General features: G+C 37.8%; 2 protein-coding genes across 7 annotated transcripts in view; one reads left to right on the top strand and one right to left on the bottom strand.

The window, feature by feature from the left end:
* BFAR (bifunctional apoptosis regulator) overlaps positions 1-7,196 on the top strand; it is a 9,890-nt gene extending 2,694 nt beyond the window's left edge. For 2 of the 5 annotated variants that reach the window (XM_017733953.1, XM_017733955.1), the window contains exons 2-8: positions 1,331-1,661; positions 2,491-2,692; positions 3,045-3,214; positions 3,841-3,985; positions 4,241-4,408; positions 4,922-5,124; positions 6,008-7,196. In XM_017733953.1, the coding sequence (XP_017589442.1) occupies positions 1,396-1,661; positions 2,491-2,692; positions 3,045-3,214; positions 3,841-3,985; positions 4,241-4,408; positions 4,922-5,124; positions 6,008-6,200 (1,347 nt within the window). In that variant the 5' untranslated portion in view covers positions 1,331-1,395 and the 3' untranslated portion in view covers positions 6,201-7,196. The other 3 variants (XM_017733954.1, XM_008633388.2, XM_017733956.1) reach the window with 3 other exon arrangements.
* Positions 7,197-8,128: 932 nt separating this feature from the next.
* Positions 8,129-17,628, bottom strand: part of PLA2G10 (phospholipase A2 group X) — a 29,817-nt gene continuing 20,317 nt past the window's right edge. For both annotated transcript variants that reach the window (XM_017733957.1, XM_017733958.1), the window contains exons 4-6: positions 12,445-12,610; positions 10,868-10,974; positions 8,129-8,424 (exon numbers count right to left, since the gene is read on the bottom strand). In XM_017733957.1, coding sequence (XP_017589446.1) covers positions 8,279-8,424; positions 10,868-10,974; positions 12,445-12,610 — 419 coding nt within the window. In that variant the 3' untranslated portion in view covers positions 8,129-8,278. The remainder of the gene's footprint in view (positions 8,425-10,867; positions 10,975-12,444; positions 12,611-17,628) is intronic.

Raw genomic sequence — 17,628 nt, 5'->3', positions numbered from 1 at the left:
ACCCTGCACTGCCTTGCCCGGGCAGGAAAGGCCGCGGGCCCGCGCCGGCCGTGCCGCGCCTCAGGAAGCAGCGCGGAGGGCAGGAAGCTGAAGCTGGGAAGAGACTGGAGAGGAGCTAGGAATTATTCTGCTGCTGGCTCTTACTTGGCGCAGACTGAGCGGTGAAATATTTTTCCTGTATTTTCCACAGAAGTCCTGTGCTTCTGTCTTTCAGGAAAACTAGAAGAATGTTTTTAGGTGCAAAATCATGTTTTTATTTCTCCATTTATAAGTGCTGTTTCAGGTTTGTGTTTTAGAAAGCCAGCAGCCTGTGCTTTGCCAGGGAAATGCAGGTTTGTAAATCTGAGGATTTTAGTTTCACTGTTGAACTATTGGTTTCTGTTCTTGAGGTTTTTTCTTAATTTTTATTCTTTACCTGCTTGCATGCTTGCCTCTTTGTGCTTGATCTGGATGGCAAGTTGGTAAGTTAAGTAGTGAGCAGGAGCCACATGGTGGAGAGTGTAATCATATTTTGGTTTGCTAGTGCCTGAGGAGAAAACTGTCTAGTTCTTGGTATCTTCTAACATATCATGAGTGATGAGTGAATGATCTGGATCAGTGTTTTTATTAAGAAACTATATACTGTTGTGTAAGAGAATGGAGTAGGAACATCAAGCAAATAGGTTTAAATTTTTGGTAAGCTTAGAACCATCTTAAACTCCTCTTATCTGTGCATTTTCTGTAATACTAACAAAATAACTACAAGTAAAGTTAATGTGGAATTCAGACCTTTGAGAAGGTGTGCAGATCAATCCTTTATGATTCTGAAGCATATGACTTGGTTGGTCAAACTTTTCTCTTTTTTTTAACGTTGCCCAGCAATGTCTAGCATTGACCTTTGTTAGTAATGTTTTATTCCATATGCTTGGAAAGAAGAGGGATGAAGTAAATTAGATCATTACATTATATTGGTATTTTATCTTTGTATCCTCTGATGGTATTTTCTAATAATATTTCCTTTGACTGGTGTATTTTGCTAAAACCTTGATTAAAGCTACTGTCAAAAGTCATGTGAATCATAGTGAGTTATTTTGTTTCACTTTCATGTATTTTGTAACATGGGAGAAGAAAGTACCAGGAGATTGACCCCAGCTATTTACATCTAGAATCTGGTTTTGATTGTAGTTAGCAGTGAATGTGTTGTTGAAAAAGTAGATCATGCTTCATTTTGGGGGGGGCTGAGTTACTTAAAAAGTTTAAAACCATCCGAGTGACAAAAGCGGTGCAATGATAAACCACATTGCTTACAATTCTAAACTTCTGTAATAGCTTTTTTCTTGTTGCTTTACAGAAGTAATGCCTTACCTGGTTTGAAGATCTAAGAGAGCTTTCTGTTTGTGTAAGGCATAAAAGAGAATGGAAGAAGATGAGAGTTTACGAGGGGAAACAGAGAGGGCAAAAGTTGAGCCATGTGCTACTCCTGGCCCGGGTCGGCAGATATCAGTCAGTGAGTTCCTGTGCCACTGCTGCTACGACATTCTGGTCAATCCCACCACCCTGAACTGTGGGCACAGCTTCTGTAGGCATTGCTTGGCCTTGTGGTGGGTATCGTCCAAGAAGAATGAATGCCCTGAATGCAGAGAAAAATGGGAAGGATTCCCCAAAGTCAACATCCTCCTCAGGTGAGTGAACTGTTTTGTGAATGCCATTTTTGTGTAAATGAAACCACGGAAATTAGCTGTCTGGTTTCTTGAGCTTGCTGCAGATTTTCTTAGTTTATTGGTAATCTGAACTGTCGCAAAAATTTAAATCCCAAAAGCTTTCAGCTTCTGCACTTGTAATGAATTATTCAAGTACATGGAATTAAGGGGTGGGTTGGTTGGTTTTGTTTTGAGGGAGGAGGTTGGTTTGGGGGGAGGGCTTTCCCCCCCTTCTAAATGTTTTGGGAGATGGAGAGGCAGGATCCTGAGCCTTCTAATATAGCTGGTTGTTTTCTAATAATTCTAAGTTAGATTGATCTTGGATAATTGTGTAGTTATTTCTGTAATAGGTACTATTTATTGGAAGAAATGTGATCATATTGCAGAACAAAACTAGAAACATCTCTTTGCCGTCTTGAATTACCCACAAGTTGTTTTGTTAATAACACTTTATTTGGGGTTAATAATATTTTAATAAATAGATGGTAGGATTGATGGTAGTCTTTTATGTTGTCTTTTGCTTAGCACTTTTCAATAATTGAGGCTTGCCAGTAGCACACAGAATTCTAATTTTATTTAAGAAATGACTTGGGAGTTATGTGGTATTTTAGCTTTAGAAGCTAAGGAAAATGTTGTTTGGCTGTGACTGATATAATTTTAAGTTTACTAAGATTTAATAACTAATTTTTTCTTGCTTTCAAAGATGATAATCTTCAGTAGAGACTGGCAAACACAAATCCAAAAATTAGTCCCTTTTCTGAATATTAAGCCTCAACGGTTACAGTATAATGACAAATATTTTTCCTATTAGGGATGTTATTGAAAAGCTATTTTCTGATGCCATTGAACAAAGAAAAGAAGATATTCAACAAAACAGTGATGTAGCACACAGCTTAGCAACTTTCCAAAAATATGGGAATGACCAGATGCCGACAGTTCCAAACACAAGAAGAATTAATCCTCGAGGAGGAGGGTTTTTCTCAGGCGTTCTGACAGCTTTAACTTGTGTAGCAGTAAGTTTCATCTGATTGGTTTTCCCTATTTGCTTAATTAAGCATGCAGTCAAATATTCTTAAATTACATGCACAGAAAAAAGATTGTCAGGACAGAAGAGACTCCAGCTCGGCAGAGTAAGTAAAGTGGCCTTCAGAGCTGTCTGTCAGGAGCTACAACTGCAGTGTACAGCAAATGGAAGTCAGTGGATAAAACTTCAAGATACTTTCTTATGAATATTCTAGTCTCCATGAAAAGGAAGATTCTACATGTCTGTAGAACACACATTACTGTGTGTTTATTTATATCATTAATGTATTTGCTTTGCAGGTAAAGGATCTTTGTTTATTTATCTCTGTAATCTACCTGTAGGTAGTTCTACTTGGCTATCACTGGAGTAGCAGAGAATTTGAAGATGATCTTCTTGTCCACAAGCCTGTTGCTAAGTGGACTGCTGAGGAAGTGATACTCTGGTTAGAGCAGCTGGGCCCATGGGCTTCACATTACAAAGAAAGATTTTTACTGGAGAAAGTAAATGGAAGGTGAGAGGCCTGATGGTCAAGGACAACTATCATGTGATTGGACTACTGATAGATTCATTAGGGATGGCTTGTTGTGAAATGACCATACTTTGTTACATAGATTGTGGGAATATTCTGTAGATGTATCAGAATAAATTTCAGAAGACGTTTTACCAATTGCCATTGAAAACTTTTAGTAGTAGATACTTACCAAGCTACCTGACAATTTTTGAAGAACTTTTTAAAACACTGACGATGCAGACTGAAGTGATACTGAGAGTAAAATTCTACTGATGTATTATTATCCACCCCTTCCACTTTTCCTTTCTTATGGAAACATGCACGTGCTATATGCATATGTATTCCACCCAAGAGCCATGCTGAAAGCAGGCAAGAGGAAGCTGGAAAAGAAGGAAATTTAAAACCCAGGCTCTGAGATGCAGTTGGTGTAGAACTCTTGATATTGGAATGTAATGATGATCTTTTAAAGTCCCTGCCAACCCAAAGTATTCTATGATTCTTTCACCCAAAAGGTGCTACTTTGTATCAGTAGCTTAATGTTTCAGTATGCGGTTGTGTATTTGTTAGTCCTATCTTTTTTTGGTGAATAGGCACTGTTTACCTTCTGAATTCTTCTGCTTTTGTAGACTCCTCCTAACACTGACTGAGGAGGATTTCACCAAAGAGCCTTACAGTATAGAGAACAGTAACCATAGGAGAGCTATTATGGCAGAACTGGAATGTGTGAAAACTTTAGGTGTTAAACCACCACAGAACCTTTGGGAATATAAGGTAAATTTTATATAAGTGTGTCATGTCATGTATATTGATTATTTCAAAAATAATATCTTTAAAACAAGATTCTCTTAAAGCCAGGAGGAGTGTTAAGGTAGTGGAATTACCTGTGTAAAAACTACTCAGTTTAATGAACTGTTGTTTTGAAAAACAATCCTTTGAAAAATGATTGTCAGAAAATCTAAGAACTCGCATGTCCCTTTCATTTTATTTTTTCACTGATTGAAACTTGATAATTTGATACCTTTATAGGCCGTAAACCCAGGAAAATCACTCTTTCTTCTGTATGCAATGAAGAGTTCTCCAAGACTCAGTATGTTATACCTATATTTGTTTGATTATGCAGAAGCTTTCCTACCTTTCATCCACACAATTTGTCCACTTGAAGACAAGTATGAAGATACTGTCACAAAACTGCTAGTAAGTATTCAGAACATTAAATATGCTACTTGCGTTAGTTATAAGCATTTCAAGACTAGCAGCATAAAAACACGTGATGTAATTATTCATCATTTCATCTATTTACACTACAACTTTAAAAACAAAAACCCTACAGAGTAAGTGCTTCCTTGATTTTATTGTATGCAATCACCAGTGTTGGAACCATTACCTTTAATAGGATTGATTCAAGGCTTTTAGACTTCAAATGTGTGAGACTGATTCTTCTGAAGTTCACATGACTACAGAAAGGCTCTTCACTCAAATTACCTGTATTTTAACAAATGGCATTATTGGGTCTGGCTGGCTGTGATGTTCTAATCTAGTGGAAATTACTGCATTACAGTATTACCTACTAGCAAGTATAATAAAGATAAATTACTGCTTTCAGTGTACAAAACCCCTAGCTTTTCAATGGAAGACTAGTGGAAATAAGCCAGTATTAAGTTTGTTTAATAGAAAATTGATTAACAGTCTTTTTATCCTAATTTACAGGACCTTAAAGATCCTTCTTGGAGGCAATGGAGAGAATTCATTGTAAAGTATTTATTTTTGCCATACCAGCTGATAGCTGAATTTGCTTGGGATTGGCTAGATGTGCACTACTGGACATCAAGATTTATAATTGTAAATGCCATGTTGCTCTCTGTTTTGGAATTATTGTCCTTTTGGAGGCTCTGGTCAAGAAGAGAATTAAAGTAAGTCTTACTGAGCTTGTGGAAGAGGGTAGGAAGTACATGGCCTTATAAACAGTCTTACAATTTCACAGTTGCTCACTGAAGTGAGTGTCTAACCTGAGCTCTGAGGTTAATAACAACATGTGAATCTGAATTACCACATGTGCTACTGCTTGCTCTTGAGTACCTTTATTTCTGTGAATGCTTCCAGGGGTTTCTTACAGGTGGTTTTACTGATCCGATGTAGCAAATGCGGAAACAGTAACAGGCATGTTCTTAACCACTGGGAGATATTAACCCTTACCTTGAGAACTGCTTCTTATGGTGTCTGGTATTAGCTGTCAGCTCAGAACGAAATGCATCAGAATTTAGTCATGATACAGTGTAGTTATTACAGGATGAGTCCTCAGAATCCTAAGTAAGTTTAGTTATACTGATACTAGTTCTGATAATTTATCAGAATTTCTGTTTTCTGTTCTACCTCAGTCTTAATTCAAGCATATTAATATTCATAGTTGGTGGGACCTTTTATTTCCAGTTTTTCAAATTGTATGGGAGAAATTCTTGTTTTGGTGTTTAGTGGATTTTGCCTTTGCCAGCCGATAGAGGGCAGAACGTGCCCAGAACAGCACAGGAGACATGGGACAACCTGAGGAAGAGCTGGGATGTGGCACTGGAACCTGCTGGGCACTGGGGTCTAAGTGCACTGACTCAGTGCTTCCCCTTTAAATCTGGTGCTACTGGGTTTTAAGAAAGCTTTTCCTGAAGTGCAAAATGGTGGTTTTTACAGGTACCCGAGTAAGGGCTAAGTAATTTAAAGCTGCAGCACCTACTAGCTGTTCTTAGAACTGGGTAAAAACAAACCAGAAAGTTCCTCTAAGCCTTTCCTTTTCCTTTTTCACAGGACTATTCCTCACAGAATGTGGAGACATTTCTGGAAAGTCTCAACCCAGGGACTTTTTGTTGCCATTTTTTGGCCTTTTATTCCTCAGTTTGTCTGCAATTGTTTGTTTTACTGGGCCTTGTATTTTAACCCAGTTATAAACATTGATCTTGTGGTTACAGAGATAAAGCGTCTGGAGACACAAGTGCAGTGATTGGCATTGGAACTTTTGAGTTGTTTAACTTCTAAAAATGGACATTTTTGAATAAACTTTGCTTTTCTTCTTTATGTATGTGGCAGTGAAAATGGTGGATTATGTTAATTTAAACATACAAAAAAGCTTTAAGGTAAGTTACTCTTAAACCAGCTGATTCCAAATTGGAGGATGAAGGAAAAAGGAATTTTCTGTTGAAAAAAAAAATGCGCATTCGTGTATAGCCATGTAAAATTCATACAGTCATCTCACCCTATTTTTGGTCAGATAAATTTCTGTATTCTGTCCTGAGCATTCTGTGTATTTTCAAGCCTGCCTTAAAATCACTGTCTTCTGCACTGCTTCACGATTTCTTTTTTTTTCTTTTCAAACCTAGCATTTCATACTTAGCAATGTGTTCCTCAACTTAAGTTTGCCAAAGGAATGTCCTTCCTGGATAAGCTTGATGTTGAAAGTACTTCATTTATTTCAGTCTTCTTTACATGTAAAGTTGTAACTACCTTATACACAGTCTCACAGTAGAGTTTGTTCCAAAATTCCTGTAGTTGAAGGCAAAGACTACTTGAATTTTCTTGTGTCTTGGAAAATATGGTGATTACCATGGAAAATTTTTTATTCAGATCAGTTAGACTTCATCAATAGCTCCTATCATTCTCTCTTCTTGAATTCTGTTGCTAATTCATAAATTCAGGGTTATCTCTTAAAAAGGATTATTTTGGAAAAGTGACCTGACACTGTAATTACTTATGGCAATATAATGTGTGTATCTATGTCTGTGAGCAAATATTGACTGGAAAGTTAGTTTGTGTAAGCAGGATTGACATTTGTTAATGTATGTTCTTTTGACTGAAGCAAAAGGTAAGATTTTTTTGAGAGCTTTGTCCCCTTGCATTCTGCATTGGTTTGTTGTTTTGTTTATTTCACTTGTGTCAGTAATATGAACTAAATTTCCATATGAATATTTTTCATGATTAAAGATCTCTTTTGAAATCTTCACTATTCCTATAGAGGTGGGTTATTTTGTTTGGGTTTTGATTTTTTTTTTTATTTTTAAATATTGAAGTACATGTTATTAGCTCTGACTTGTGCAAACCTGTTCTCTAGCCTGCATCTTTGAGTAAGTTGAGATGGGTGAAAATAGACATAAAACACTCCTGGCTCTATAACTGTTAAAGTTAGCAATTACAAAAAAGTGTATTATTCAGCAATTCAGGGTATTGATTTCTCTTTCCAAAAGGTTAAAAACGTCCATGAAGTGACCCTAGCTAAAACCATCTTTACATCTTGATGAGGTATGTACACTTCTGAACTTCATAAACTCTTGCTGTGTAGGATCAAGCACATGTGGGAAAGCTGGCTGGTCCTAACGACTTCTACATTTTTTCATGTTTCTGTTTTGGTGATGGTTTGCATTTGCATTTTTAAATCTGGCTTTTAAGTTCTAAGGGTAGAACTCCTCCCTGTGCTTACAGGAAATTCTGGATGTACATAGAGTAAGGAGCTTGAGCCATAACAAATAAGCAGCTGTTTAGAAAACTCTATTTAAAAAGTAAATGCTAGAAAAAAAGAATTATATTAGGCTTTCTTTAATGCAGGTAGGATTACTTAAGGTGAATGAGATTCAACAGTTAAATTAGGCTTTATAAGTGTTTAGTGTAGATGAGAGGGCTCTTTGTGCTGACACTGTCACTTCATGCACTTTATCCAGTCAGTTCGACGTTAACAAATGCTAAGATACACGTTAGTGGAGAAGTTTGGTTTGTATCTTACAGCCACTGGAGGGGGGATAAAAAGTTCACAGTGAATGATATTATGAATCTGAAACATCTGTGAATCTGAATATAAACAAAAATTAATAGTCGGTTACTCCTTAAGCTGATAAACTCACATTTCTGTTTAGTCAATAAAAATGCATGGGAGAAGGTAAATAAGAGGAAAAATGTTTACTTCTGCCATTCTGGAGGTGGAGAGACTGAGGTGGCATGAAGGAGTACCAAGAAAGGGGAAAATCATTTGTTGTCATTACTGTGACCAAAAAAAAAGTCATTTTAGATTTAAATATATACAGAGTTACATATCTAATACCTACACAAAGGCTGAATCTCACCACACATAAAGTCTGGCCACAAAAGGTATTTTCTATGGTAGGGAGCTTTAGAAAAACATTTGGCAGCTTCACGGTCACATTCACATGCCATTTTTTGACATTTATCTTCTAGTGAGTCTGAAAGAAAACACAATAAGTTTGATATTAGTCTGAAGAAATTAAAAATACCAAATGGAATACCAAGAATTGCTCCCTCACGTTCCATATTTGGCCAACTATGCCTCTTCGATTTCAAGTGCAATAGGAACTGTACTGAACTTTGATAAGACTGAGAACCTGTGGATCAGTCAGTAATCACCAAACTTGGCAGGTGAAAATACAACAGCCAGATAAAAACTTAAATACTCCTCTTCCAGTTTTTTAATAAAGGAACTCTGATAACTGATCCCTCTTTAGAAAGTGGTATGTGACCATCCCTGCCTTCCCTCTTGCTCTAGTGAAACTTGACTTTGGGAAGATACTTCCTCCATTCACATACCCTTTATAATCTACTATAGGATATAGCATTAAAAATAATATATGGGATTTATACATGGCATGCAAAGATGCTCCATGTCCAGCCTAAATTGTCCACCTTTATTAATTTGTGCACTAAGAAGTTAGGTAAAGTGTGTTTGTGTGATAAAATCCATGTCTTGTCATGTTTGTTTTATAATTGTCGCGTTGTAACTCAACAGATTTCTTGGCATGAGCCTTTCTTCTTGGCATGAACATTTTCTTCTACAGCAATGTATTTTGGCTTCAGTGTGCCAACCCAGAAGTGTGTGGTTTTTTCTCTCTGTAACTGTAAACTGAAGAATCCTTGATTACATTTTGTCTTAGTGTTTGCCATTTTAAAAGCTTAGCCAAAACTCTGCTTGAGATTTGTCCAGGAGCAGAACAAGTGTTCAGTTTTGTGAATGAACTCAAATTCTGCCATGAAATGGAAGTGTTCTTAAAGTATGTATATGTTTATGCTGCAACTAGCTGCCCTAAGACCTACTCAATAGCATAAGTAGCATGAACAACATGATAGGATAAAAAAATCAAAACATGTTAACTGAGAACTATTCTTCTCCTGGTATTGCTCCAGACTTTATCTTCTCCATGCTGCACTTTGTTTCCTGACAACATGCCTGCTATCTTGGCCGGCATTTTAAATATTGTCAGGAGCAAAATCTTCACAGCCAAGTAAGGGTGGACTGTAATGTGATTAATTAGTGTGAGAGAGAAGATGCTTTGTACATCTGGGGCAGGGGAAGAAATGAGCAAGTAGAGATTCTGAATGACACTTGGGCAAAGTAAAGGTTGAATGTGAAGAAGGAAAGGAGGTATTCCAAAACTTTCATTTGTTTTTGAGGCAAATTCTAAATTGAGTTATGAAAGGGGAAGTTTTTGTGTTCTCTGTGAATGGCCAACTGTGTTGCCTTTAAACCATGGTAGTCAGAAACTCAGACTTGTTTTAAACGAGTTTATGTAAGGGTTTTTGCATTTCTGTAGTGCAGATAATAACCAGTTCTCAAGCTCATTTGCATTCTAGGTAGAAGCATAAAATTACATGCAAAGTAACTGACCTAGCACCTGATTTTAAAAACAAAACAAACAAAACCCCAAACAACACACAGACAACAAACTAATATAAAAATTTGACCACAAGAAGAAAAAAGCTCAGCAAATGCTGGGGATTTGTGAGAAGCTACAGTTTCAATCAGTGTTTGAGGTATATGGAAAGCATTTGTTAAAATTTTGGGAGTTGTGAACAAAAAATACAAAAGAAAGCTGCTGTTTTCCAATAACCATTTTTTGGGGTTTTTCTTTCTTTGCAATCTCTTTGTCCTTCCCTTACTTCAGCATGACAAGTATATTTAGGAACAATCAAACAAAATTTATCAGGATGTGGTCAGCAGTCTGTTGCAATTTGTACACTTGTATTATGTAAATATTTTCAAATTAATATTTGTTAATTTAACTTCCAGAAATAAACATACTCATCAAATATTTTATTACCTCATTGTTTGAAACTGTAAACTGTAATTATGAATTCATTCATAAATTGCAGCCATCAGTGCAACTGATCAGGGGTAAATCTGCCAAAAACTTGTCCATTATAAACTTGCAAATGGTATGAAATATTTTCTGCCAAGTAGGGAAAAGATCCTTTTTAAAATGTTAAAATTTTCTTGTCTCCTGTTTGTAGTTGCTCTCCAGCTGGAGACCTGCAGGGAGTAGCATAACATGGGTTCTTCAACAACTGTAAATGCTCAGTAAAAGAAGGAGGGTTTTGGTTGTGTTTTCTGAAAAGGTAAGATGCTTCTAGATCACAGTTTTGTTTGCTTACTCAGTCAGTAGGGGTGGATTAAGAAGAAACAACTGCATTCAGTTGATTGGTTTAGCTGTGCTTTCTGGAGGCACAGTGTATCCTGGCAAAAAAAGTCACAAAAGGAAGGATACTAAACTAAGAGTTTTACAGTTAATTAAGAAAATACCTTTCTAATGAGATAATCAGTAGAAGTAATAAACAAACAAAACAAACAACCCACCCCCAAAACCAACACCAAAAAACTCCCAAGTGCTCACTCACCACACACAGCAGAATTGTCCTCACATTCCCAGTGGTAACTTTCAGTCTTTGGCTGACAACCTGCTTGTTCTGCCCTACCATAGCAGCAGTCGTGGTGAAAGCAGCACCTGAGAGGAACAGAAATGGTGATTTATGGTCACACAATCTGGGTGGAGTTTATCAGTGGGTTCCTACAGCTGTGAAATAATAAAACAGTCAACATCAGTGCATGTACAAACATTACCTGCTCAGGAACCAAACCAGGGTAATTGTTTATTAGATCACCTGGAAAAAGTTACTGCTTTAAATGTCTGATATACATTGAGCTAGTTGAATCTTCAAAGCATTCTGTTACATATGTGTATGCCTTCCTCCTAGCCCCTTCTACAAAATAAACTGTTAGCTCATTATCATTAGAAAATTTGGAAAGTTGCTCAAAATTATTATTTCAAAATTGTTCTTGTCATAATTGGCACAAAGAATTTATAGACTTTCTATGGTGTTGTGGAACTGAACAGTACAGGTAAGAATTAATGACATTTTAATGCTTAAAAAAGGCATTAAAGTATGCTGGTGCAGTGTCTCTGGTGCAGAGTCATCGCAAACCCAGAATACCAAGAGGGGGAGGTAACAAGGACCTGAAATTAGGCAGCTTGTAAGTTTTTGCTGCAAACTAATTACACCCTTTCTTTTTGACTTGGTGGAAGAACAGGGTGTTTCCACAAAGTCTGTCTTCATTCATTCCTTCTTTCCTTCATTCCTTCAGTTTCCTCCTGGTAGCCTAAAACTATCAGATCACAGTAGGCACGTGGTGTTTAGATGGTGTTTAGGTTGCCTGAGGAATTTGTGTCTGCAATAGGAAAAGTTAGTGCTGTGAGCTCTCACTTCGCAATTACCGTTTTTTCCTATGCTTATTAAGTAATTACCTGGTCGTTCCCCACAAATCACTGTGTAAAGATCCTGTAGTACATAACAGTTGAACAACACAGCTCAACAACTCCATTTCATGCATAGAAATTAAAAAAAAACCCAAACCAAACCACACAACAAAACAAAACCAGAACAAAACCCAGAAACTCATCATCTTGTCAGCTAATGTTCAATTATAAATTACATTGATGATAGTCAGTATGCTGAGATATAGTACTAAATGGAAAGGTTTGGTTTTTAGAATTCTTATATTTCAACAGGTTGAATTTTGCATAATTTTTAATGTATTATTTTGAATACTAGTAACATGGAAGATAGTAAAATCAAATGATTTTTCAATTGCCTTTTAAAAAAATTTTTACATAGCTTCAATGTTTGAGGTTTAAAGCTTCTCCAATAAGACTTTAGTTATTTAGCTCTTTGCCAAAAAGCAACAGCAAAGGAACTCTGTTGTACTGTGAATCCTTTATTAAAGCAATGAGAATTTGAATTAAAGGCAAGATCATGTACATCTACAGAAACACAATTTGAGTGCTTCAGAGTTTCTTAGCAATCTGAGGTGTGTTTAAACTGAGTTCCCTCTCTGCAACAGGCCTAATTTATATTTTAGTCCTTTTATCTGTCATCCGCATTCAGCACTTAATCACTCATATAAAAGTTACTCTCACCAGTCTACTCTGTCCTTGGGCCATCCTTTTCCTCCCAGGCCACAGTAGCATCCATAGCGTAGGTAGGCAAAAGGAGAGCGGCCTGTGGTGCATCTGATGGCTCCGGCTAATTCCAGAATTCCTCTTCGATTTCTAAAATGGGCTTCCCCAAAAGTGCCTTTATAAACTGTGGAATAAAAACTATTATTGAACTCATCAGCAAATATGAAATAGTTGGGATTGTTTGGGGTTTTTTAAGCATTGATAAAAAATGACAGTACTTGAAAATACTCCAGTTTTATTTTTGACACTTTGGGGCCACACTGCTTGACCCCAGTCCCTTTTTCTCCAGTCCATAGTGAGCAGAACACTGAACACTGAGAACGGCTGCAGTGGTTTCCTCCCATGGAGGCAGTATATGATGGCAGATTCCAGTCATTTCCAGTCCTCAAACTGGTGAGGGCCAGCATGTGTTCTGTGGCCCAGGCCCAGCCATCTGCTAAGTTTAGCTGCCCCAGGGTTGCAGTATTTTCTCTTTAACGTAACGTGCAATTTTGCCCATGTTATTTTGTAGAATGTAGTGCTTTACATTGGAACAAATAGGTCCTTTATGATAGGGTTTTGGTTTTCCTCAGTTTTAGACAAAGCAGCCAAATAATTGGAGGGGATGATGTGGTGGATGTGGTGGATGTAAGGCAGGGAAATGCGTGGGTGCTTGGAGTAATTTCCAGGGAAATTAGAAAGGTGGTGTTTGGTTATCTTTTTGTTTACTTTTGTTTGGGATTGTTGTTTTTTAAGTGATTCTCACTTGTTATTTCTCCAGAACAAAGATTTCTTTAGGAACTATATTTTAACTATCTCATGTCAGTACTAAAGGAAGAGGTCCTAAGCAGCAGAAAACTGTTGAGACTCTGGGTGACACTTTTACAGGTTCATGTCATCCTGACAGATTGAACTAAAACACTGAAGAACCCCAATGAGAATGGGCAGCCTCTCCTTGCAGTGCAGGCTCCAAGCTATTCACAGCAAATTTTAAGAAGCTGAATGACTACAAAACAAATTAGTTTTACAAGGTTTCTGGTTAGAATTTCTTATTAATTACACAAATTTCCTGTTTTTGGTAAGAGGAGAACAGTTTATAAACCTAAACTCCCAGTACTGGTTACGGGTTGCAAAAGACATTAAGATTTAATAACTGATAACACCTGTGAGGGAGACAGCAGAAAAAAATAGTTAGTCTTTGTTGTTGAAGGCTTTGATAGTTATTTTCCTACAAAATAACTATATGATGATGCAATTTTTATGTAATCTGTATAATCACATAATCTATTATAATAGCATAATAGAGTAATCTTTTTTAATAGATTATATTATAATAGATTATATGATTAACTGTAATCAGTTAATGGAAAATCTGTCAGAAAAAATACTGGTCCCAGCACAGTTGAGTAACTTGAAACGTGTGGGATGCTGGTGACCTCCAGCACTTGTAATTTCATGAAACAATGGAATTTAAGCACCTCATGAAATCACCTCACTAAGAAATTCAATTGATTTGTGTGTGAGAATGGTAAAAAAACACTTCAGGAAGAATTCTGAGGCAGCATTTAGTATTTTCCTGACTGATGACCACTTCCAGATCTTTTCCCTCCTGCTTTTTGGGCATGTGATCTAGGGACAGAAGTGTTGAAACAAGGGTGCTTAAACTTGCACATGCAGCTTTGGCCATTGATTAAAAGCAATCATATCATGAGGAATTAAGATTGTAGTTGATTGCAGTTTCATCTCAAAACTGAGTTTGCACTAAACCTCCTTGCTAAGATAGTGAATAGTATCTGTTGTGCGTGGCTCCTGTTCCAGAATATTGCCTGTATGTTTAGTGTGAAATTTTGGTTCTGGGTAGCAGAAGCATCCATTTGGTTATAAACAAATTAGTTTTATGATAGCATTGAAAGTGTTATGTTATTTGTCAGTACAGGGTCAGTAAATTCTGAGCTGAAAAAAACCCTGCAATAAGGCTGCAGCATTAGAAATGGCAACTGGTTATACTCTTCAATGTTTAGTAATGGTTACTCTTGTACTCAGCCAGTAATGTCTGGAGGAACCATGGTTAATGGCAAATCTGGGTTTGCTCTGCATGACCTTGGGGATTCTGAAAAAGTGAAGAATTTTTACATTGTGTCTCAGTTTCTGGCAACTGGGGAAGGGCAACTGGGTGTAGGAGAGATACAAGTCAGGAAGAAGAAAATAAGAATTTCAAAGTCATATTCCTGGTTTCATCAGAGCGTTTTTTGCTAACTTTGGACAATTCCTAGTCCCTTGATTTAAATCCATGACAAGTAGAAGTGATGAAATGTCTGGTAGCTGAGGAGTTCAAGTATAATATGCCATGTATCTTAAAAAAAGGACATAAACTTTCTGTCCTTGTAATTTATTTGTGTTACAGTATCTGGACATCCAGTAAAACAGCACGGTATTGTACCATAGATACTCTGAATAGGATACTCTGTCACAACAGCTTTATGACCTGAGTTGTTAAAAGCATTGAGATATCATCTGAGAATGCATAGAACTATGGAAACAATCAGAGTATCAATATGTTGATGATGATGATAGCATTGGTGTGTTTGTAATATAACAAAATCTCCAAAGATTTTTATCAGAACTGTTGTGGAATACAATTAGAGACTGAAGTGACGTTCTGCCTATTTCCAAATGTTTTAGATTAAGTTTTTGTAATCTTCTGTGTGGTTGTTTTTCTTTTTATGAAGACTTTGTGAACAAGAGGTTTGATTATGTGTTTCTGAAAGAGCAGTGTTGTCTAGTCTGTTTTTTGGTTTTTGTCATGCAGATTGTGTGCAGCTCTGTCAAACACAACGTTGTAGGTGGGGAAAAAGGGAGTGAGCAAGATTGCATTTATTTTGATTTCATTGCTTTATGAAGTATTTTAAAAATCTACTCCCTTAAATTTCCGTATGCAAACAGGGAAAAAAAATTAGAAACACAGTCATTTTTTGTGAAAGGTCTTATTTCCTATAATGTTTTACTCTTTGCAATGGGCTCAATGCAAAGATAATGATTATTTTTCCAGATACATTTTTATTGAAATGTACAACTTTGCATAATTATGGCACCTAACTACATTATTAGCATCTAATACAGTGTATGCTGTTTCATGGGTTTAAAAAGAATTTCTAAGCCATTCTTTCAAAGACTGAGGGTACAGAAACATTTTTTGATGTTAAATATATGTAAAATTTCCTATAGGGATATCTCTATGCAGTCATAGTACTCCAGTAGTTCAGAACTTGAAACTTGGGAATAAGCAGACTTTCTGATGCATCTCCAAGATCTTGCAAAAAAGAACTGTATGCCTTACAGAAACCTCTCCGTTTTTACTTAGACTTTTACCTCTTGTTTCATAAGCCATCAGGAATGGCGTTTTTCACCTCATTTTATTGCCCAGACAACTTACGTGCTATCTCCACAAACTCTGGTGATGTGTACATTTTTTGAAAGGTTAAATTTGCCTGTTTTGATACTTTGGACCAATTGAGAAACAGGTAAATTGCATTTCCCGTGCTCCTCACTGCCCACGGAGTGGGTGACTGTGATGCCTGACTCAGAGCTATCGGAGCGCAGCCAGGCTCTCTGTAATGAGCACTCTAAGCTGGCAGAAGCAGTGATTTCATTGCTTTCCTTAATGTTTTTGCTGAGGTTTGTGCCATGCAAAGGATGAAGTCTGGAGGGTGATCAAAATGCAGGAGGAATCATAGGGGCAATCTGAGGTCAGGAAGTAGAATTGGGGCAGGGAGCTTGGTGGGGCCCTAAGTCAGCCCCATTATGCAAGCACCTTACCTTGTGGGCTTTAATTACATGACTGCCTTCCCCCAGACCCAGCTCCATTCTGTGCCCAGAATCTGTTCTAGGAATGAATTGAGGCTCTTTTCTTTAGGATCCTGCTATTTGCAAGATTTGGTGTGGTGAATTTGCAAGCTGCGTAGGAATGTATAAAAAAAAAGTGTAAGAAAATCTTTTACTTAAGACAGCTGATTGCTATTCTGGAAGATAGGATTTTATCCTTACAGCTGTCACAAAGGTTCAGCATGAGGTTAATTTAATCACTTTAAAACAGTGCCTATTGATGTTTACTAATAGTAGGCTCCCAGCTGGCTGAATATTCTGGGGTTGGACTACCAAGCTACCACAGTACTCAGTGAGAACCAGGCTTTGAGCAGTTGAAGTTCCACATAATTTTATGTAGTTGTAGGTAAAAGTGGGTTCTTCTTCATGTCACCATGGGAACCTAAAATTAGAGGATGTTTTTTTGTGTCAGCCCACCTACCTATCTGAAAAAGAGGGACAATAATAAAGTTTCAGGTAAATGAGAGTATATTCAGATACTGTACTGATGAATACCGCAGAAAACCTATGAGGAAATGGACTGTGAATTGTTACAAGCGGTCTTTAATACTGCTTAATAAATAGGATGTAGGAGACAAAAAAAATAATTAAATATTTGCCAAGTGAGTAATTGGCTGTGTGAAGGTATGAGGCAGGGGTCCTTTAATTACGTTTTCACATCATAACTTATTCATGAAGACTGACTCATTTTTCAGAATAACCCAGTTAGGGTTTTGTTGGCAATCTCAGTTCTAGCAATTCCTGCTTCTGAAATGCTTACTAACTCAAAGTGCTCCACGACAGGTCACTCCAATACCCGGAGAAGAGTGGGGGTAAAGATACTGGCTTTATAGAAAGATCGTTACTGCATGTGCAAGCTGCAAACTGATTTGAAACACGGAACTTCGTTAGCAGAGTTGTACATTACCGATGAACTTTACAGAAGTGATGTAAGCCCCTCCAGCCCTGCTCCCGTGTGCAGGTGCGGGCTGAGCACCGGCCGGGCTGTCGGTGCAGCTCCAGCGGGGGTTCCTGACGGCGAGTCCCACCCAGCTGCGCCCGAGCGCTGGCCAGCTGTCACAGGGACTGCTCTCCGGCGTGGGCAGACAGGCACTTCCCGTGAGTGTTTCTGCTAACACTCCTTTCTCTACCCCTCTTCCCACCTGCCCCCCGACGCTGCCAAGCCCCATCCGGCCGGGCACGGGCAAGGGAGCGCGTCCAGCAGAGCCCGTGGAGGCGCCGCTGCACGCGGCCGCTTCCCTGGCGGGAAGGACCGTGCGGATGCCGAGCCCCGGCCCGGGG

The sequence above is a fragment of the Corvus brachyrhynchos genome, unplaced genomic scaffold, assembly GCF_000691975.1.
Source record: "Corvus brachyrhynchos isolate BGI_N302 unplaced genomic scaffold, ASM69197v1 scaffold5, whole genome shotgun sequence".
Taxonomy (NCBI): Eukaryota; Metazoa; Chordata; class Aves; order Passeriformes; family Corvidae; genus Corvus; species Corvus brachyrhynchos.
Note: the sequence above shows the minus strand (reverse complement) of the source record. Positions and strands in the feature narration are given on the sequence as shown.